The following is a 24,538-nucleotide window of genomic DNA, read 5'->3' as shown; positions in this document are numbered from 1 at the left end:
GAAAACAGAAAACGGAGAACGTTCTTGGTTTTTACCAGAAAACAGAGAACGTTCTTGGTTAGCTTAAAAACAGAAATTCAGTTTATGTTTTATCTCAGTTAATCAATTAAGCTTAATAAATAAAGAGATAAGAGAAGGAATACCACACAAGGATAAATCCTAGTTCACCCAACTCGGGCTACGTCCAATCCTCACAACTGTGAGATTTTCCACTAAGTGTTCAAAACAAAGAACGTTCTTGAATTTACAACACCTAGCTTAGATCAACCTTGATCTTTTACAAGCTCTATTTCTTTCCACCCAAAAAGTAAATTAATCACCTATCGATCTTGATAGGATTTGTGACAATCTATTCAAACTATAATTAAACTCTTATAGTTTGAGTTTTACAATAATGATAAGATTATTTTGATAGAATCTGATATATCTCAACTCTTGTTTGAGATTCAACTCCTTACAAAGAATACAGTAGTAATAACACATTATTATATAAAAGTTCAAAACTGATTCTTCTTTGTGAAAATGAGAATTTCAAGTATGTGAATGATTTATGAGACTTTGATAGCACTTGAAGTTATGCCTTTTTTCCTGGACATTGACATTTCCTTTATAGGTGTTTGGAGCATTTAATAATAGTCAAAAGATTTGTTGGTAGTGCTCTGCCATTTTTGACTAAAACCAATATATGTGATTAAAAATATTCCGGCCTTTGAACATTTTGAATATGTTTTGACTGATGTTGTTACAGTCCTTTTTAATATGTTTGCCTTCGAGTACAAAAAGCTTTGAAGCTTCTCATTTAATCTTTGATGATACAGATTCGATCTGGAGCCTTGAATTTGTCCAAAACAGTTTGATGAATGATTATAATCCTCTGCAGAAGTAAGGAGATCAAAACTGAAATTCTGCAAAAACGGAGATTGATTATCAATCTAGTTTTGGCTGTTTTGAACTTTCTAGAGATTGATGATCAATCTGGAGATTTAGTTTGATTATTCTGGATGTCTTCCTGATTTCTTTTGTACAGATCAAGATTGATTGAACTTTCTTGACAGTTTGGCTGAAGGTGTTCCAAACTGTTTCAACTAGCTTGTTTTGAGACTTTTTATCTTAATGATTCGAAAGCCTTCTTTGACTGAGATGAGACCTATTTGTTACTTGCCATGTACTGATGAACTTAGTATAAAATTCAGAGACAAAAGCTTTATTGAAATAGTGGAGATTGATTGGTCAAGATGATGTGACGATCAGTCTTGAATCTGGAGATCATTTTCTATTTTGTCCAGAATGTTCTTGTTTCTTTGTTTGTTCAGTTTTTAACTGTTTTCTTTATTTTATTTGATTCCTATCTTGAATTAATTCACTCAAAAGTACAAGTTAAATTAACATATCATTTTAGAATCATAATTAATATTCTTAATTAACCTTTGTTTATTTTCATCAAAACTTTAATTTGAGAGTTTGTTTTAACAACCTATCCATGTATGATATTGTTCAATATATGAAATTGATGATGTTATTCAAGCTTTTCTTTCTTCCAAATCACCCAAGGTAACAAATGTTGTATTAGTATCGTAAAATGAAGATATAAAAAAAATGTCAAATGAGACGAAATAAATAGTTGTCAAAGAATACCATTTGATTAATTGTGGGATTAAATTTGTTCCAAAACTTATTTTTATGGATTTAGTTTGAATTTGATTAATTGTTTTACATATATATTCAATTAAATTAAATGATGTAGATATTTCTAGAAATATTTTAAAATTTGATCTAAGAAAGGAGTTTGTTTTATCAAACTAGTGCATTTTCTAATGATATTTACAAAACTAGTGTACTTTTAATTTTATTTATCAACTTGGGGTATATATCGTTTCTCCCATCCTCGACTTCTCTTTGTTTTATTTATTTATTTATTTATTTGTTATTTATAAATTTAACATTAGTAAAAAAAATATGGAATGGCGGATAGTGTTATAGATATAATTGGTTTTTTTATTTATTTAAAAAATAATAAAGAAATATTCTAATCTATGATAGCATACGATCTAATAATTTTGACATCAATTTAAATTAGGTTTTATATATTACGATTTTGCTATTAATTAAAGACACACTTTTCTTTTATGTGTTTTGGGTTTTGTGTTTTGAAAAATGAAAAGTAAAACTAGATACATGCTTAACCTTTTCTGATTTTTAGCTTTTAAAGACAGAAAAATGAAAGATTATTTTTCTAAACAATATTACAAAAGTGCCAATATTTTTTAAAAAGAGAAAACAGTTTTAAATAACTAAATCAAACATGCCTTTTGATCTAATTACCTCTTCAATAGAAAATATGGGTCAAGTAAATTGTTAATGGACAGTTTGAAAAATAACTACATCCAATAAATATATTATATTTTATTTTAGTTTATTTTTCAACTAATAATCTTTCAAATACTTTTAGTCAACAATTTTAATCTTTACTATTAAATTAGTTCATGTATAGCATCTGAATTTTTGAATAATTTTTTGTATGTATGTATATAACATTATAAAAACATCTTCTACTAAAATTTATAATTTTTTAACGAAAGATAAAGTAAATAAGATTTTTTAATTTTTTGACGCTTAAAAATTTATATTTAATTTATCTTTAACTAAAAAATTATAAATATTTGTAGAGGAGATTATATAGTATTTTAATGATAACTACAAAAAGTCATTCATAAATTAGAATAGTTTATGTGAGTTAATTTAAAAGTAAAAATCAAAATTATTAAAAAAATATATTTGAGATATTATTATTTTGAAAAATTTATAGATATCAAAAACTTATTTAGTCCAAAAAAAAATAACCCTAAACCCTAATGAAAAGTTTCTTGACTAACAGAGTGATTCAACTTAATTAGTAGGTCTAAAACTTCACTCATCCCATCATAATAACGGTTTAACTCGTCATATTCAACCGTTTTAGCATCCTATTTTTAAATCAATGTTGATAAAAAAAAAAATCATTTTTCTTTTTACGTAACTCATAATATAATTAAAAAGTTACTACAAAAGCTTATTTTAATTAAAAAAGATGCTATTAATTAAAATGTTACCTTCAATAAAATAGAGGAAAGAAAGTATGTGGAAAAAATATAAAAGTGAATGACTTTACAAAACTATAGTAATATCTTTTTATTGAATTCTTATTTTTTATAACGTATTTTTTCTTACATTGTTTTACTTTGTTCCATCTTTTTCCTATGTATAGAAGTAAAATACAGATATTTAATTTAATATACTTCCTCCATTTTACAATAAATGTCACTTAAATAAAAAAAATTGTCTAAAAATAAATGTCATTCATTCAATGCAACTTTAATTAATTGTTTTCTACATTACCCTTCAATGTTTACTATATACATAACTTTAAAAATATTATTATATTTTATCTTGATAATAGTAAAAATCTTACCGAAAATTAAAATGAATAATTTGATAAAATAACTTCAGCATTTTTTCTAATTATTATATTTCTTAATATATGTTCAAAAACCTTAAATAACCTTATTATGAGACAGAGAAAGTAACACGTTAGAATTTGACATACTCAAGTGGATGAATGTAAAAACCTTAATTTGAACAATTGTGTAATACATTTTACTTATTTTTTGAATGACATCAAATTATTAAGTGAAATTTGAAAAGTTTTTTTTCGAAGTATCATTCGAATCCATAATCACATATGTAAAGAACTCAATTATTGATTACGGGTGAGTCTAAGCATAGACAGAAAGGGACGACCAACCATAATCCCATTTTTTTAGGACACCAAAATTATTATTTTGTTTAGTAGTTAGTATGTATTTGATTACTAAGAATTTGAGTTTGAAGATTTAAATTCAACAATCACATTATATTGTTTCATTATACATATGTTAATTCAAAACTTCTTATTGATTTGTATATTATAATTTTATATTTTTGTCAATACTTGTCGGTGGTTATTTGAACATGTTGCATGGAAAATACTTTAAAACCACCTAAAACGAAGATAATATAAACAAATTAAAATTGACATTGAATCTTAAAAAGATGAACTTGATAAAAGAAAAAATATCAAGCATGCTACAATATTTTCTATTGCGAATTATATAAATCCAAATTATTTAAACTTTGAAGTTGGAAACTTTAAAGAATGCTCAATGAAATAGAAATATTGAATTGTTCTAAACAATTGAAAATAAAGATAATTGTATAAGAATCATGAATTATAATATTAATATAAAAAAAAAATTATATTTGTTAATCAATTCTGTAGAGATTTTTTACTTTTAAAATAAATTGTTTCTAAAATCATCTTTGTTAATATAATATTTTTTTCAATAATAATATATAATAATTAAAATCTTATAAAAATACGATAAAAATAATATTCAATGATTACAAGGGCATAATTTTATTAATACGTCCATAACATCTAAATTCTAATGACAGCCCAAGTTGTGTTACATTATGTCGTTAAATTTGAAGGGTTGATCATAAGACCAAAACAATCCAAAGGATGAAGATGTATGATGCATGGACAGTGATGGGTGGAGAGTAACATTTTAATATTTCATTATGTTAAAAAAGATTTTATATTTAAATTTAAAAAATAGCAACTAAACTAATATTAAATACTTCAATAATAATGAGGTATAAAATATCAATGATTTCATTCCGTATCATATTATACTTAAACTGTACTAAAATAATGGTATTTTACCAAAACATTATTTTATATCAAAAACAATAATTTTTTTGTGAAAACAAAACTATAATTAATTTCTTAAGATACATACTACATTGTTGTCAAAAAGATATATCAACTGTGTCTTTTGGGTATATCTATATATATATTACCTTAAACGATACACGAGAGAATAAAAAACGGCTTTATAAATTTACAGTCCATTCTTTATTTTTCACATCTTTTAAGTATATTTTATATTATTGGAGACATTTATGTTAAATCATAATGATTTTTCTTTTCTGTATTTGATACGATTATCTTACTATATAAATAAATGAAAATTATAGGAATTTAACGCAATAATAAGTAATGCATTCATAAAAATAAATACAAAAAGTAGTTACTATCTTTGCTAATTTTTAGTTTTTTATTTTATAAATATTATATTATCTATACTATAATTTATAGATATAATACATAGAGACTCCCTATACCAAAAAATACAAAGAGAACTCGAAAAAAAAATTCAAAGAGCAAAAATAAGCACCCATAATAACTAACAATTTTGATCGATTGTCGAAAAAAAAATTTATTGTACTTTTTTCTTAAAAAAATTTATTTGACAACACAATTGTTATCCAAATTTAATTTTAAATTTATATCATAATTAAAGAAATTATTTTTGCTAATTTTGGATTTGTAATTAAAGGAATCCTAAAAGTAACTTTCTAAAAGTAATTAATTTATAGAAAATTAATTATGCTTTCAGCTAATATTGTTGATGCATTTTAAAATTAAAATAAAACGAATACTACACAATAAGACTTACTGTTTTTTACTCATACAATAATACTAGCTGTAAGTACTGTAAGACTTGATTATGTTTTTTAAAATTTTATTTTATAGGGATTTCAATGGTACATTTTAAAATTAATATATTCTAAAATTATTAAATTAAATTATTAATAGATAAATGACATATTATTTATAAATGAGTTTGATCGTAAAACTTGTGTTATTTTAAATATTTTATTGTAATTCATTCTAAAAAAATTAAAAATTGTCATTATTTACTGTGACAATCGTATCCTATATTATCATTAATATTATTATTTAATATTATAACAGTTTTTTTTTAATAAAATAAAAATAAATTTCATTTATGTAAATTATTAGTGTAAAAAAATCAAATAAATTCAAAAAAAATATTTTTGTTAAAAATATACATTCAATTGTGCCAAAAAAAATATATACATTCAATGATTCAACAAAATATTATTATTATTATTATTATTATTATTATTATTATTATTATTATTATTATTATTATTATTATTATTATTATTATTATTATTATTATTATTATTATAAAATATGTAGTTAAAATATATCTTGAGAGGTATCAAACCTTCAAATGATTAGTATTTGATTTGTAAATGTAGATATACTTTGTTCAACCATAAATATATATATATATATATATATAACTTGTTTTTTATAAAATAAATGTATAAATGTTTTTTTATTAAAAAATTTAAATGAATAATTACACTTTATAAATTTAACTCGATAAAATAAATCACTTTGTTTAACAAAATAATTAGAAACAATATTATTTTTTTTCTTATTTGCTCACATCTAATTTTAAAATCAGTTCATTCAAAAAAATCTCATTCTAAAAGTCATTTTATTTACTTTTTTTTCTTATTTTATCATATTATATTTTCTATTTTATTCGTTTTATTTATTTATTTATGATATTATTTATAACTTTTACTCATTTTTTAAGGAAATAACTTTTCATCATCTAGAACTTCTTTTTTCTTTTCTGAATGATCATCTAGAACTTCTAATTTATTTGTTCTTAATATCTTTTCATCTTTTCCAAAACCAAATAACTAACATTTATACACACATCATAACCATTAAACATAATTTAAAAGTAATTATTATAAAACTTAAAATTTTCAATGACATGATATTGATAATTAATTACTAGTATAAATTTTTTATAATATCACATTAAATTTTTTAAAGATGTATAACATTTTTATGGTACTAGAAGATATAACTTTTTCTATTTTTCTAATCTAGATTATAACTCATCAGTCCTAATATCTTATCATTCCGCAAAAAAACAAAATTCCGTTTCATTTTTTACTTTCAAACAATAAACATAAATATCGTATCTTTTATAATTCCATATTTTTTTCCTTTCTGTTATTTTTTAATATACATTTTCGTAAAACAAATCTTATAAAAAAAAAAAAAGTAAAAGATAAGTGGGTCCTTATTTCATGATCTCCAACTATAAATGAAATTTCACTCTCTTCTTTTCTTCTCATTTAACTGGTTTGTCTTCAGCCATTTTTTCACAATCCTCTCAACTCATCACTCTCCACTCTCCACTCTCTACTTTCACTTCCCAAAATTCCCAAAAAAAAAACCTAATTCCCATCACCATCATCATTGATGGAGCATCATTCCTTCTCTTCCCATCCAAATTCAGGCAATTCCTCCCCTCAATCTCGCGAATTGCTCGACAATGACAATCGTTCATCATTCGATGAACTGCCGTTATCTTCCAACGGTTACAAAGTCAAGCTCATGATCAGCTACGGTGGAAAAATCCAACCTAGGTCACACGACAATCACTTTTCATACATCGGCGGCGACACCAAAATCCTCGCCGTAGATCGCACTGTCAAATTATCCACTCTCATTGTTAAGCTCTCATCAATGGCGAATTCCGACGTCTGCTTCAAATACCAACTCCCCGGTGAAGATCTTGATGCTTTGATCTCAGTTACCAATGAAGAAGATCTCGATCAAATGATGATCGAGTACGATCGTCTCTTTCGCGCTTCACCTAAACCAGCGAGGATGAGGCTCTTCATTTTTCCAATCCCTAACAAAAATGCAAATGCATCTTCTGGTTCTTCCGCCTCTGCGATCAATCTCACTGCCGCGGAGGACTCCAAATCGGAAGGTAATTGGTTCGTTGAAGCTCTCAATTCCGTTCACGTTCAGCCGTTGGAAGATTCTTCTCCGCCGCCAACTACGAATCCGGATTACCTGTTTGGATTAGATAAGCCGTACTCCGCGGCAAATCAGGCGGAATTCCCGGCGACGGTTCCGGATTTCGCGGCGAAAGACATGGAATGTGGGCCCGAGACGGTTAGAGAAACCGAGATTCATGAAGTGCAGGCTGCGAATAATGAACAGCAAATGAAAAGTGACGGAGAAAAAGGAAGAATTAACGGCGATGTTGACTGTTACACTACGGAAAAAGTGACGCCGTTAGTTACTAATGTACCTGCTCATCATACTCAAGTTCAACTTCATTCCGGTTCGATTCCGGTTCATGCTCGTGGACCGGTTCCGGTTCATGTTTCTGGACCGGTTCATGTTTCTGGACCGGTTCCGGTTCATGTTTCTGGACCGGTTCCGGTTCAGTCATCGCTTTCACCAGAAAGGTATAATGTGGCTAGTGGTTACTCGATGGGGTATCCAAATGAAGTGTCACCGGTTTATCTGATCCAAACAGCTTCAGGATTCTACCAAGCAGTGAGGCCAGTAACCGGACCTACCGGTCAACCTGTTTATTTCGCATATTCACCAATTGTGAACAATGTTGCTTACAGTAATGGTTCAGATTTACCTGATGTGGTTTCCGAGCGTAGATATTCGTATTTCCCTGACAGGTCAGCATTGCCACGGCAGGCGGCGGCACCGGGTGGTGACGGCTGGAATTGACGGCGGACGAGTTTTTTTTTGCTGGAAGCTGTGGTTTAAGTGTTCTTTTGATGTGTGTGCGTGATGTGATATATACTGCATGTATAAAAGATTCATTCAATTTCTTGGTTTTGGAATCACTATCTGTTGGTGGTGATATTTTTTGGTTTTTTTCTTTCTTTTTTATTATTGGGAATATTTTGGTGTCAAAGAACATTGATTCTTGTGGATATAGGTGCATATTCGAAAAGAATTCTGAAATCGTTTTTAATTCGAAAAAAAAAAGAAAGAGTTTACATAGCTAGCTAGTAATTTATGGCTAATAATTCGTGAGTTATTCGGGGATGTGGATTGAGATGCGAATAGATAAGGTTAAGAGTCCTATAATAGTCGGTTGATATAATTTAAATATTTGAGTTTTAATTCGTTGGGTATTTAAGTGGTGGTATCTATATTCGTTATTTATATTTTAATTAAAATAGATCAATAAATAAATTATATTATTTTAATTAAATTTAAAAATTATTAAAATATTTTAAATTTGATTATAAAATATTATAAATTAAAATATTTTTTATCTTAAAATAATTGAAATAAATATATAATTATAATAATATTTTAGAAAGTTGTTTTTAGTATGGTGATAATATTATTTAATAGTTACAAATATAATTATAAAGTTACGATTAATAAAACAATTAATAGTTATGAAGTCTCAGTTATTTATTTATTTATCGTAATCAAATTGTTAAAAAATTTATAAATATTTATTTTTTAAATATAAAATATTATAGTGGTCCAATAATTAATAAAATATGTGTTTTTATTATTATTTTTTTAATATACTGCTAATTTTCTTATGATATAAATAATTAAATCTAACAATTTTAAATATAAAAATTATTTCAAGAATATTAACATAAAAATAAACCCATTAAAAAAACCAAAAAAAAAGTAAAACAATGGATCTTTGAAATAAAAGTAGAAGGTAGTATATTTTTATAACGAAAAAAATAATAAATAATTCTGATTAGTATATTTTATGATTATGAGAGATTGTCTCCTTATATTGTTGCAGGAATAGCTGTTGAATAATGATGAATATATGTGTTTGTCGTTGGTTTAATTTTTACTTTTCCCGTATTTGCTGCAACTTTAAAGATGTTATTCTTGGTCAAAGACTCTAGAGCCTGCCCTGCGCCTTTTGTGACGTCATTCCTGTCTAACATTTTTTGAACATCTTGGATGAAATATGGAAAGGACTTTCTAAAGAGAACTGACAAAAACTTATGTATATATATATTAATATATATATATATAACACGCTAAAAATTGTTATAATATTTGTTAAGAAATTAAAAAAAATATATATTTAAAAAAATTAATTTTAAAATTTTAAGCATTAAACATATATTTCAATTTTTTTAATTGTTTAATAAATATCATTCGAGTATTTGTTAATAACTTTTATATAAAATCATGTTAACTAAATCAACAATTTAGAAAATTTATTATATATAAAATTTTTAATGAAAATTTAAATTGGTTTCGTAATTTATCCTTAAAAAGTGAGTTTCATTTTTAAGTTTTATTATAATATTTAAACAAAATAATTCACAGAATTGTTTAATTTAATTTCAGATAATAATTTAGTTATTTTTTATTTGATTTTTTATTTCATTTTAAATAACAGTTTAATCTTGTATGTTTTAAATTATCAACAATATCATTTTTCTTTCTTTTTTTTTTCTTTCAGAAACTCATAAAATTTATCAAAATCTTCAAACAAAACTTATAAAATTCATTATAAATTTCAAGAAAATTCATATATTCATAACTCAAATATTCAAATAAACTGAAATTTTTATTTCCAACAACATCAAATTCATCAAATAAAGAATGAAAATATGAGTTTATTTAAAGATTTGAAGATTTGAATTATGAATTTGATAAAATTTGCTTTATGTTGAAAATGATAATTAATTTTATGGTTTTTGTTTGAAAATTTTGATTAATTTTATAATTTTTTGTAAATAATAATAATATTATTGACATTTTAAGATATAAAGAATAAAAATTTTATTTAAAATTAAATAATTGATCAAATTGATAAAAAAAATAAAAGATTGAATTATTACTTGAAATTAAATTAATGGATCGTTGAATATATTATATCTAATATTTATTATAAAATGAATAAAAAGATATATCATAATTAAGAGAAATTTAGTACAGAAATCATTAATGCAATTGAAACATTAGAAGGATCTTGGAAAATGGACAAAATAGAATATATTATTCTGAAATAAAATATAAGTAAAAGAATATCTAACTAAGAATATCTAAACATATCAACTTTTTAGCTACTATTTTTTATTTACATTTTATTCTGAAAGGAGTAGGACTTATGTTTAAGAATAAAAGTAAATCTTTAGTTAATGTTGTGTATTTATTTAGATTTAATTCATATATATTATGAATTTAAATATTTTTTATACTTTTAATTAATCACAACTGTTAAATCATTTTGACATTTTTATGTTTATTTTTTTAATGTTTAATATTGTGTATTTAATACATTAAACACATTGAAAATTATACTTTTTCTATATTAATAAAATATAAACAAAAATAATAGTTAAAAAATTAATATATATATTAAATATTTAATTAGATATATCAAACTTCCAAGTACCCTTTTATTTAAGCAACACATATATCATCTTATTTGAAATTTTTAAACAATGACCCAAATTAAAATTGGACTCTTCACGATAGTTTGGTGAGCCATAACATAACTAATCACTTCACTATTAATAATTGTCTCAAAAATTTCTCTTACTTTATTTCTTCTTTCCTCTACACACATTTGCTCAATTTTGGAGAGTTTTTAATATGACAATTGTTATTAATTTCACTCTAATTTTACAAACTTGTTTTTATAAATTTTAAAAATAATTGTACAAAAATAAAATAAAAAAGAAAGTTTTAATAAAAGACAAAATATTTGTGTATATATATTTTAAATTAATAATCATGTTCTACGGTAACAGCATTTGCGAGATATTTGTGAGTATATTTTAAATTAATGATCTTTTGGGAGATAACTTTCCCTTATAGTTTCCCTTCTTTTAAGTTCATTGAAAAACAAGGTGGTTTTGGTATTTTTTTTCTTCTTTCGGAATCACCCTTGTATTATTTTATTTTTTAATTTTAATCTAAATAAATAGTTTTTATATAAATTAATCTTTTTTTTTGTTATTTTTTCTTCGTAATTTTGTCGTCTCAAATTAATGTTGTTTAATTTTTTTATCTTAATATAGTATTTATTTGATTTTTCGTTTTGTTATAGTGTTCATTTGATTTAGATTGACAAATCAAACTTCGATTACAACCAATGATTATATTGTGGATCTTGAAGCATGAATATTCAAATCATCTTGATTTTGATAAAATATTTGTAAGTATTGTATTATTTTATTCTATTAATTTGAATGTTGTAAATATATTCGTCGATTTATTATTTTTATTTTTAACATTTTTATTTTTAACGGTGTATAATTTGTATTTATATATGATATACTCTATTGATGTGAATGAATTAACATGGTTTTATTTTATTTTATTTAAATATATTAACAAATGATTAGCAAATGATGCTTATGGTTTGTGTTCTTCTAAAGGGTGAGATTAAAATAACCCTTTTGTGTACACATGATAAAGGATATTGTTGTTGCCGTCTTTAGCAAAATGAGATTATGATATTTGGATACGTGATTGGGTAAATTATAAGATAGATCCATTGTTCAAATAAATTAATATAATATATAAAAATAGTTGTTTAGTACTAAGGTGATTCGGTGTATGCGATAATTGGGGACTTTTTATATTTATTTTTAAATTTGACATTAAATTGTTCTATATTGAAAAAAAAAAATTAAAATATTTTACTTTTTAAACCCTTTAGAAAAGAAAAGTTTATTTATATATAATAGAAGATCGTCTGATTAAATATTTCTTTTCCCTTCATTTTAACACGTATAAAATTATTTATTTAATAAATTAAAAATAATTATAACATTTTAAAAAATAAAATAAAATACATCAAATTGAAGAAAACGTGTTATATTATTTTAATAAATTTCTCTTATTTTGTAGATAAATTTAAATTATTATAACAAGTTTTGCAGATAAATTAGCAGTTTAATTTCATTTTGTTAACGACTTTTTTTTTTCGGATCAAATAAATAAAAATAATAATAATAATAATAAAAATAATTATAATTAAAAATAGTATATTATATTAATACACACGAAACAAATAAAGAAGAAAAAAAAATGCATCAAAGTGAAAAGTCGGTGGTCCCCGTTTGCAATCGGGATATGGTTAATTTAAATTTAATGTATTTTTTGTTCTCTTCACTTTAATATTCTATTGTAGATAAATTTATATTATTATAACAATATTTTTCTATTTTTTAGATAAATTAGCCATTTAATTCTATTTTGTTAACAGCTTCCTCCTATTTTTTTTGTTTTTCTTCAATTCGATTCGGAGAACAACAAAAATAAGAGGGAGTTGTTCACAAAATAGAACTAAGTGGGCAATTTATCTGGAAAAAAAAAAATAGTTATTATAATAATATAAATTCATATATAAAATAGAAGAGAGTTGTTAAAATAATATAACACATTGTTTGTTTTGGCGCATCTATTTAACCACATATTTTTCATATTTTTCTTTTATGTATTTATTAATAGTATTTTAATTTTTTAAAATATTTAAAATATTATTTATTTATTAAATAATAAATTAAAATGAGAAGAAAAAAAATTTCAAAACGTGTAGATGGTTATAACTGATATAGTTTATCGACAAAATTATTAATTTTTATTTATTAAATCCAGATAAAAAAACAAAAGAGGAAGTCGTTGACAAAATATAATTAAGTTGTTAATTTATCTGCAAAACAATATATAGTTATTATAATAATTTAAATTTATCTACTAAATAGGAGGGGTTGTTAAAATAATATAACACGTTATTTGTTTAGTCACATCTAGTCAATCACATTTTTTTTCTTCAATTTAATGTATTTTCTTTTATTAATAAAATTTTATTTTTAAAAATATTATAATTATTTTTAATTTATTAATAAACAATTTTACAAGTGCCAAAATGAGGGAAACACAAATATTTAAACGAGTACATGGTTGCATCCTCATGATGTAACCTTTTATTCCATGTAAAAAAAATTTACCCAAAGAGTCGCAGATCCATAATGCGATCACCTAAAGAGTTTAAAAAATAGAAAATTTTGATTTTTTTTTTTTCAATGTGGGGTAATTTGGTGTCAAATTTTAAAAAAAGAATATATTAATAAAATATCCGAAAATTGGATCAACAAGAAACTTATTGATTGAAAATTAACAATTAATTACAAAACTATTTTAATTTTTTTTAAAGTAACAATATAGAAACATATTGGTGTTGTTAGCTTGCTTACTCATACATTAAAATAATGTTAGGCCAGGTATATTTTGTGAAAAAAATTTATTTTTATTTTTTAAAATTTGGATTAAATTTATCTGCTAAAGAGATTTTTTTTTTTAATTGTTTTGAATATTAGTGTTAATCGTTAAAGAACATTGATTCTTGTGGATAGGTGCATATTGGAAAGGATTTTGAGTTTATTTTTTAAGAGTGTAGCTAGCAAGTAATTTCTGAATTATGACCACACTATGCGAAAAATAGTATTTTACAGCGCTCTTTTAAAGCTATTTACAGCGTTTTTTCAAAAAATTAAACGTTGTAGTATCTAGCGCTTTAAAAAGATACACCAACGCTCTTTAAAATAAATAAAAAACGTTGTAAATCCTTTCTAAAAACACGATGCTTGTTGTACTAGTTTTACAACGTTTTTTCAAAAAAACGTTGTAATAGGTGCATTCTTATGCACGTTTTACAGCGCTTTTTCAAAAAAAGCGTTGTAATAAGTGCATTCTTATTCTATTTTTATTAAAAAGCGTTGTAAAATAAGTATATTAAGAAAGCAATATCCTAGATTAGCAAAACAACAACATAGTGTCCTTCCAATATTATAACAACTAGCAGATTACAAAATTCAGCACTTGAGTAGTAAATTATAAAGCACTATCATTGAGTCATTTCAATATTATAACAACTAGTAGGTTACAAAATTTAGCACTTGAGTATCAAATTATAAAACATTATCATTGAGTCCTTCCAATATTATAACAACTAGCAGATTACAAAATTCAGCACTTGAGTAGCAAATTATAAAACAATAACATTGAGGCCTTCCAATATTATAACAACTAGTAGATGACGAAATTCAGCACTTGAATAACAAATTATAAAACAGCAAACTAATAACATTGAATCTTTACTATAAGTCACTCTACGAAATACTATCAATTGTCTTCCAAAACAAACAACACTATAAAAAATTAATTCACTATACTAAAAAAAGTAAGTCACTATATAGAATCGATTAAAGCTCAAAACTTACATTCACTCTTGCATCCTTTTCATTGACAATTGATCAATCTTTACGAGTACGGGTTTCAACATAAATCTCTTCACGTCTAGGTACCACTCATTTGCTCTTTTTCATCTAAACTTAAACAAACAAGTTAAATGTATTTTATTTTTTAATTACAATTCACCCCATGAAAAGTACAAATCAAAACAAACCTTTTCATCAATAAATTTTGGGAGACTTTTTGTACCCATACAATGAACATCTTCGAACTTAGCACGATTTTGTCTATTGATTTGACTTAGCACGATTTTGTTTCAACAAATTCTAAAATAAACTCTAAGTCTCAATCAAACTCGCTAAAATTCAAAATTAATCCCTAAAATGAACCCTAACTCTAAATCAAACACGCGAAAATTCAAAATAACAAAGAAAATACATATAACTAAGCAAATATTTCAAATATATATTTAATATGAAGTTTAAACTAACATAAAAAAAAAAAACAGAAATCTAAATTTATCGGTGATGCGAGAAAGGTGGTCACACGGTCAGGTCACGTTGTCGTCGTGGATGTGGTGCGATAACGGTGGTCGCGAGTCAGAATTAGGCTGCAATTTCATGGGAAGGAAAAACCAACAAGAACAAAGTTGAAAAAGTTCAATTAGGCTGCAATTTCATGTGAAAAATCTTCAAACTTAAAAACAACAAGCTAAGAAATTCATCAATTCATTTACTACCCATGAAGAATACTAACAAAACACATCTAAACGAATCAAAAGGGTCACCAAATCATGACTCAAAAGTTCCAACAAGAAAAAACATCTCAAGAACCTCAATTCAATTACAACATAACCAAAAAAATTTAGATGATGTTACCAAGAATAATAGCTATAATATTCCAAGAACAAGTGTTACCAAGAATAACAAAGAATTGAATTATATTTCAACAAATGATGCTTGTGGTGGATGATGCGGACTAAATTTTGTTTCAACAAAGAATTGAATTATGTTTCAACAAATTCTAGAATAAACCCTAACTCTCAATCAAACTCGCTAAAATTCAAAATTAATCTCTAAAATGAACCCTAACTCTAAATCAAATACACGAAAATTCAAAATAACACAGAAAATACATATAACTAAGAAAAAATTTCAAATATATATTTTATATGAAATTTAAACTAACATAAAAAAAAAAACAGAAATCTAAATTTACCGATGATGCGAGAAAGGTGGTCACACTGTCATGTCACATTTTCGTCGTGGATGTGGTGCGATAATGGTGGTCGCGAGTCAGAATGTTCGTCGAGGTGAAGGCGATGAAGGCAAGAGGGTAAAGGTGAGAAAGTGATAGATTAGGGTTTGAGATTGAACGAAGGCAAGAAGGCAACAAATTGGAGTTCGAGGTTGATCGATGATGAGAAGGAGAAAGCAACGGATTGGGGCTCGAGATTGAGAGTTTAGGGATTTAGCGTTTTGACAAACTGGTTTTGGGTGAAAGATGAGAAGGAGTTTAACGTGTTCTGGGTAGAGGGGAGAGAAGAAAACTAATGTTTTGGTTCAATACTAATTTACTTTTTGGATCCATTCAAATTTTGAATGATTTTACAACGCTTGTATAATAAGCACTCTAATAGATTCTTTAATTATGTGAAAACACAAGTCTTTTACAATGCTTTTATAAAAAGCGCTCTAATAGGTCATTTAATTATGTGAAAGCGCAAGTATTTTACAACGCTTGTACAAAAAACGCTTTAAAAGCTATGTAACATAAGGTGGGAGCGCTATATTTAAAGCGCTCCAAAAGCGCTGTAAAATATTATGTGAGGGCGCTTCAGTTTACAGCGCTTTTGAAAAAAACGCTGTAAAAGCCTTGTAAACATTATGTGCAAGCGCTATGTGACCCTATATGACCATACAACAGCGTTTTTTCTATAGCGATTGTCAAAAAAGCGCTGTTGTATCCTCCATTATTTTTAAAATATTATACAACATCACTTGTATTTAATAAACGTTATAAAATGTCATTTTTGGCGTAGTGCCAGTATATTTTTATAAGAAAAAAGAAACAATTGTGATTAATTAAGGTGTTGTGTTAATGTCTTAAACACTTAAACATTTCAGATTATCTTTGATTATTGAAGTGAAAGTGAATAAAAGTGAGAGAAAAGAAAAAATATAATTTTAATGAATGACATAAATTTTTCAACATAAAAATGTGATATATTGATGCACAAATATATTTTAATAATTTATTTAGAATATTACTCCATTATTTATTTATTTATTTATTATTTATATTAAAAAAATTCTTCCAGAATATATTAAAAAATTAAAAAAGATAAAAAAAAGTATTAAGACTACGATAAAAACAAGTTTGACAAAAAAAAACAACAGAAAAAATACAACAGATTTGTTGGCCAGCGAGCTTTCTCTCCATTAATCAGAAGAAAGCTTTTTTGTGGGTCCGACATCTGAATCATTCTTTTCTTCCAATTTTCTTCTACTTTTCCAATTATTGAAAAGTGTTTTGGAATTAGTGTTTTCTCTTCTCCAAGTTTCTTTCCTCTTACTTTCACTTCAACCAAACAATGTGTAAATGTGAGTTACACTATTTTACGTTAACATTACATTCTGACTCTGAGCATTTATTTCTTTTCTTTTTTAATTGTTCTTGGAGTGTGTTAATTAATCATACATGCGTGGATATCATAATTACATAAATTGCAATTAATGAAAAATGTTGCAGGTCTACCTTTCTTTTCTTGGATTGAAAGAGTGATATTCAAATTATATTAATACAACTACAAATTTACTAAAATAAAAATGATAAATATTCGAAAAAATTTACAATACTCATCTTAATAGTACAAGACTACAATATAGCAAAAAGCAATAACATATATATAATTATAATATAATATATATCGTTGATGAATTTATAACATTAATGATATTAAAATTACCAATTAAAATTAATAATAGATCAATATTATTATGCTAATTTGAACAGACTTCAAGTTGTTAAAATTAAAAATTATTGCATTAAAAAAACGAAATCGTAAAAAAAATATGGGAAAAAAGAAACTACAGAGCAAGGGCAAGTTTCTTTTTATAAATGGTGTTGTGTGATTTGAAAAAATGAAACTTCATTAAATTTTGGACTAAAATTTTATTTGGGAACCAAAATAAGATAAATAAAATAAAAATTACATTTGCAATTCAGCTAAACTAAGGGAACTAAAACTACAATTAAACATTTTTTTTATAGAATAGAAATTATGCATTAGTACATGTTCAACATCCTTCTTAAAAATTTCCAGTGAAGCTCTGTTACAATAACTCCAAGACCCACAAGGACCTCAACCACTAATGAATTCAATTATTTTGATTATGTGGTGAGAATTAATTAATTAGTTTATATTTATGGAGTAAAAATTAACCTAATTACATCATATTAATTGTTTGATTTAGTTTTTTAAAACCACGTTTGAATAAAATTCAATATAGTTCTAAACTAGTTTGAAATTGATTTATAAATATAAACCAGTTTAATCTTTTGATTCTTTTTTTTAGTTAAAATAGATTTAGAACAAATTTTTCAAAAAAAATAATTTTGTAATTCTTTAAAAAAAAAAATCATATTTTTGAGAAAAATAAATGTATAAATTTTTTTGATAAACAGTTTTTATGAAAAAAGTAGATATAAAAAATTTTCAAGAAAAAATGATTTAAAATATTTTTGATTTTATTCGGAAAAAATTTCTCCTTTTTCTATATTGTGTTTTTGAAAAGAAAAAAAAAATTCGAAAATTTTCTGAGAGAAAAAAATCTTAATTGAGGTTAAAAAAGTTTTAAAATTATTAAACTAGTTTTTAAGTTTGGTTAACTGAGTTGTTTTAAATATGTGATTCAATTTATGAACCATTGATTTAATTTTTTTTTTGTATGTAGTACAATCTAATTTATTAATATGGTTCAATTAACAGTATATTTTAGAGACTTCTATCTACTCTTAGAAAAAAGAGACAATAAAAATCGGTCTTTTGATAAAATAAAAAAAAAGGTTAAAAATTTATCTTTCTTTATCTAAATTATAAATAATATCAATAATATAAAAATTAAAACAAAAAACTTGTAAATAAATCAATAATATTAAAAATTTGATTCTATGTTTTTTTGTCAAAAAATCTAAACATTTGTTTTTTCATAAAATCTGTTTCTGTTTTTTAATTCAAAGTCTTCTTTGTTTTTAAAACTTATAGTATACGTAAACTTTTATATTTTGCTAGTATTTTTTTAGGCCCGTATAATTCTCCTAATAAAAAATACATATTTTTTTATGTCCTTTCCATGGTGTTATATTTGTTTGAAGAGGATTGAAGATCGGTTAAGTATAGAGAAATAAGAAAGAAAAGCAAGAAAGAGCTGACTGGTTAGGCTGAATAACATATTGTCATAAATAGCATTCCAAGCTACTGTCCTTTAGTCTTTTCTTTAAATACTCAATGCACAACTAAATTCAAAATCAATCAATTCACTATATAGTAAAACTAGGTCCAAATCCGTGTAAAAATATGTAAAAACATGTGCTTAGCTTGTGAATAAAAGTCAAGTGTAAATGGTTTCCGCAAAAAAATATTGTTTTGATAATAATAGTTTTCTTCAATTCTCCCTCAGTCTTACAATAACACCCCAAATTAAAATTGAATTCTTAACAAAATTTTGGTGAGCAATAACTAATAACTTCACTATTATTAATTGTTTCAAAATTTTCCTCTCACTTTATTCTTTCTTTGCGCTACATACTTTTGTTGAAATGAACAATCTGTGAAAGGTTTTAATATAACAATCTGATTTCACTCGGTAAATATTACTATAAATTCACACAATTTATAATTTATTTTTAGAAACTTTTAAAACTAATAAAAAGATAATTAATTGGAGATGCTCTTGTTCAATAGCCATTAGGCGTTAACAATTAGAATTTGGCTGACAAAATATTTGTGTATATTTTAAATTAACAAATCGATAATAAATTTTTACAGTAACATATTAACAAATAATTAAGAAACGAAGTTTACAGTTTGTGTTCTTCTAAAGGGTGAGATCAAAATAACCCTTTTGTGTACACATGATGAGGATATTGGTTGTTGCTGTCTTTAAAAAACTGGGATTATGATATTTGGATAATGTGATTAGGTAAATTTTGTAAGATAGATCAATTGTTCTCAAATACATCAATATAAAAAGTTTTTGTTTTTAAAGTAATATAGATCAATTGTTAACTCGTAAATCATTCGTAAAAACGCTAGGCTATATAAATATTTTGTGAAATTGTTTTCAATTTTTATTATCTAAAATTTGGGTTAAACTTAGTTGCTAAGGACGGATTATTCAATGAAAACCTTTCATGTTTACATTTTTTTAAATGCACGTTTCTTTTGAAAAGTAAATTATTGTGATGAAAATAAAATAAAATATTAATTAATAAGATTCATTTTAAGCAATAATTAAAATAATTTTTTTGATATTTCTAATGTTTTTTGAAATAGTAAATAATTGTTTACTTTAAAAGTATTTTGCCTCCTTATTTACAAGTAAGATTAACACATATTTTAAGAAATAAAAACGAAAAATATTTTCACAAAGTAAACGGTTTAAGATCTGTTTATTCTTTGAACCTATTTTCTATTTTCATTTTATAAAAATATGTGTACACTTTAACTTAATTACAAGAAGATGTGAGAATTTCTTAAAATGAACTATTGTGATGAAAAGAAGATGAAATGATAATTAGGGTGATGTATTTCCGTGTTAATTTAGCAAAATTTTAAAAAATAAAAATATGAAATATTTTCACAAAGTAAATAGACCTAAGGCAAAACTTACTTTATGAAAATATTGTGTTTTGATTTTCTGAATTGTGTGATCATATTACTTTGACGAGAAACTTGAAGTTGACTATTGTTATTGGAAGAAGATGAAATACTAGTTAATGAATATAATTTTTAAACATAATAAAACTACTTTTTTATTGTTTCTAAAATGTAGACAATTATCCGCCTCAAAAGTTTGTTATCTTCTTATTAACAAGTTAGAGAAGATCTCTCCAATCCTAGAAGTACACCATTTATTCTATACAACGAAGTTTAGAGATGCCAATAAAGGAATCCTCAATTATTTACAAACCATGATTGTTAACTCTATAGCATTGACACTTCTAATTGAATATATGTTTCAATGTTCATTTGTCAAGTTGAACACCAACACATTAATTACATTCAATTAATTAATTTTTTCAAATTATTATATCAATATCAACGTGTTAGTATCAATAATATGTCTTGTGTCTTTGTGAGTGTATGTGTTTTATAAGTTATTACACACTATAAGTGCTGATATGAATCCATATAAGCTACTGACAATGATCTAAGTGGGGTATGCCCAAGAAGTTAAGGAAGCAGTCTATTTTCAACTAGAGGATGTTTAATGGGAAGTTGGACAATAATTTGGTTAAGAACCTTTTCTTGGTGTCTTGCATGCAATCTTACACTAGTAGCATCATACATCACATTGCAAGCTAGAATAAAAGGCAATAGCGAAAATTAGTCCTGCAAATCCTTTATGAAAATCCAATTGTTGTAGCAAGAGAAGTAACTATATTTGAATGAGAAGATGGCATTCCACCAAATCCCACTAATTGCTTTGGATTCCATATTTTTTCCCTATAAGAATTAAGAATTTGATGGATTGTGCGTGGGGAAAGAAACTATAGTGGAAAACCAATGAATAATGCTAAACATTGAAAACTACATCGTACTTGACATATTTTAAAATTGTGGTTGTAGTTACACTACAAACTTTTATATTGTAAAAATATATTTTTTAAATTGGATTGAGATGTTTCAGAGACTTCAAAATCCATAATACTACGACTGAAATTGATAACTATGTAGATATTATTCCATGCACTAGTTTCTATGTTAGCTAGTTGAGTATGATTTGAGGGAATTTTCAATTGATATATTTTTTTGAATGATATAATTAATAGAAAGGAATGCAGTAGGGCACTTGAGAATATTTGGTGCTCTATGGTTCAAGCATGTGTCTGACCAGAAGAGAAAGAAAATACATGACAAAAGTGAAGCCATGATACTAGTAGGATACCATCCAACTGGTGCATACAAGCTCTATGATGCTGCCAGAGGCAAGGTGGCAGTCAACAGAGATGTAAGAATCATTGAACAAGAGAATTGGAACTAGAAATAGAAAGACAACAACCAACACTGGAAACAGAATGACAGTAGCCAACACTGGGACTGGGAATAGGAGACCAACAACACAAGTCAGCCTACACAAATTCCTTTACAAGTTCAAGATGATCATCAGACCAATGTAGACAAAGTTGAAGAAATGATAGAGTCAAGCAGATCTCAAAGAGCAAGACAACCACCAACACACTTAAAAGAATTTGAATTATACAATGACAGTGAAATTGACAAAAGTGGAGACCTGATTCACTTTGCTTTATTTGCAAATACAAAACCCTTGAATATTGAAGAAGCCTTGAAGAAAGGACCTAGAAGAAAGTAATGATAGAAGAAATCAAAACAATTGAGAAGAATCAAACGTGGTACTTAATTTACTTACCTCCAAAACAGAAACAAGTTGGAGTGAAATGGGTCTACAAACTCAAACTAAATCCAGATGGAGCAATTGCTAAGTACAAAGTTAGATTGGTTGTCAGATCTAAAAATGTTTATGTTGTTTAAACATATAAACAAGGTGGCATTTAGAATATATACAAATGGTTAAATTTGTGCACCATACTCAATGCATCGTTAGCCATCGTTTTATTAATTTAAAATTTCAATAACATGTTAAGGGTAACCTGTTGTAATGGTGTACCGGCCTTGGAGTTGGAAATGACTAATGTTGTTTTAACCTTTTTTTTCTTCTAGAAAATGTTAAAAGCTACAAAAACTTAGAATCTTTATTACTCAATATATTACTAGCGATTTCCTATAAAAAGAATATTACTAGTCATTGAAACTTTTTTCCATAAAGAATAAATATTTTGGATTGTAAATAAGAAATTATTTCTTATCGATAAAAATCATATTTTAATTTAAAAAAATAATAATAATTTAATTATAAACACGAGAGATAATTTATTTATATAATAATAAAAAGAATCTAAATATATACATGACAAAGTTGAGTTTAATGGAAAAAACTATATTTTTACAACGTAATAAATATATGTGTCTGACACGCCTAAAATAAAATGATATATGATAAAATTAGAAACTTATAAGTCTGACTATTTATATATTCAGATTCTCTTAAAAATTATATATAAAAATACAAAATAAAATAACTTTTCTTAATCTATATTACTGACATCTCATTATTTCCCGGCTCAAAATATACGTTATTTTGCAAATGAGACATAAATTAATAAATATAGTTACTTCAATTAATCAAAAAATATAGAGTGAAATTATGTGTTCCCATAAATACAATTCAAATGACAGAAAAATATAGATAATTAAAATGTTAAGACATGAGTTCAATATTAACCGTGTTCAACTTTCTCTCTAACCAAAGAATAACTGATATATAGTTTGTCTATAACATTACAAAAATTCTTTATTTTTTTAACATAACTAATTGTCCTAAAAAAAACCATAACTAATTTAGGTAAAAGCCAATATGCATAGCATGCTATCAATTATATTAATTTTCAAAAGAAAAGAGAAATACTAGTTATGGTTTATTAGATGGCCAATAGCTGCTGCTATCATGATTCCAAGTAAACTACCGGCAAAGACCTGAGGCGGGGTATGCCCAAGAAGCTCCCGAAGAGGTCTACTGTCAGCTAGCGGATGTTCTGCAGGAAGTTGGACTACTATTTGATTCAAAACCTCTGCTTGCCGTCCTGCATGCAATCTTACACCTGTAGCATCATACATCACAATGCATGCTAGAATCAATGCAATAGCGAAAGCTGCTCCTCCAAATCCTTCATGTAATCCAACTGCTGTTGCAAGAGCAGTAACGGTAGATGAATGAGAAGATGGCATTCCACCCGATCCAACTAATTGCGTTGGATCCCATCTTTTTTCTTTATACCAGACGATTAAGAATTTGATTGATTGAGCCGTGGCGAAAGCAACTATGGCCGAAATTAATGGGTAGTTGCTAAACATTGATGACCACAGTGCCATACTTTTAAATTGCAAGAATAGATTAATATGTCGGTGCAGAGACTTCAAAATCCACGGTACTAAAACAACAATTACGGTTGCACTGCAATTTAATTAGTTGGGTTTGATTTGAGAGAGTTCTCAATTGATGTTTTTTAATAGAGAGGAGTGCAATGCTGTTTTATGTTATTTCAGAAAATGAGAATGATTTCTAACCAAAAAAAATAGGTCTTAAATACAATTCAAGTACAACTCTGAAAAGGTTGCTAAGTTGGCTTAATTCTTACAATCGACTAAAAATAAAATAATTTCACTAATTGACAACATTATAAGCTTAGTTTTTCTCTTGTAAAATGAAACGAATATACCTCTCCCTT

At 25.4% G+C, this 24,538-nt stretch overlaps 2 protein-coding genes across 2 annotated transcripts; one reads left to right on the top strand and one right to left on the bottom strand.

Annotated features, from left to right (window-relative positions):
- The first annotated feature begins 7,006 nt into the window (after positions 1-7,006).
- Positions 7,007-8,673, top strand: LOC101512371 (uncharacterized). Its single transcript, XM_004490418.4, has one exon. It carries the CDS (start codon positions 7,181-7,183, stop codon positions 8,462-8,464), a length of 1,284 nt encoding a protein of 427 aa, XP_004490475.1. The 5' UTR covers positions 7,007-7,180; the 3' UTR covers positions 8,465-8,673.
- Positions 8,674-23,442: 14,769 nt separating this feature from the next.
- Positions 23,443-24,204, bottom strand: LOC101494330 (uncharacterized). Its single transcript, XM_004490438.4, has one exon. The coding sequence runs from the start codon at positions 24,180-24,182 to the stop codon at positions 23,718-23,720; it is 465 nt and encodes a 154-aa protein (XP_004490495.3). The 5' UTR covers positions 24,183-24,204; the 3' UTR covers positions 23,443-23,717.
- Between the last annotated feature and the right edge of the window lie 334 nt (positions 24,205-24,538).

Source organism: Cicer arietinum, chromosome 2 (genome assembly GCF_000331145.2).
Source record: "Cicer arietinum cultivar CDC Frontier isolate Library 1 chromosome 2, Cicar.CDCFrontier_v2.0, whole genome shotgun sequence".
Lineage (NCBI taxonomy): Eukaryota > Viridiplantae > Streptophyta > Magnoliopsida > Fabales > Fabaceae > Cicer > Cicer arietinum.
Note: the sequence above shows the minus strand (reverse complement) of the source record. Positions and strands in the feature narration are given on the sequence as shown.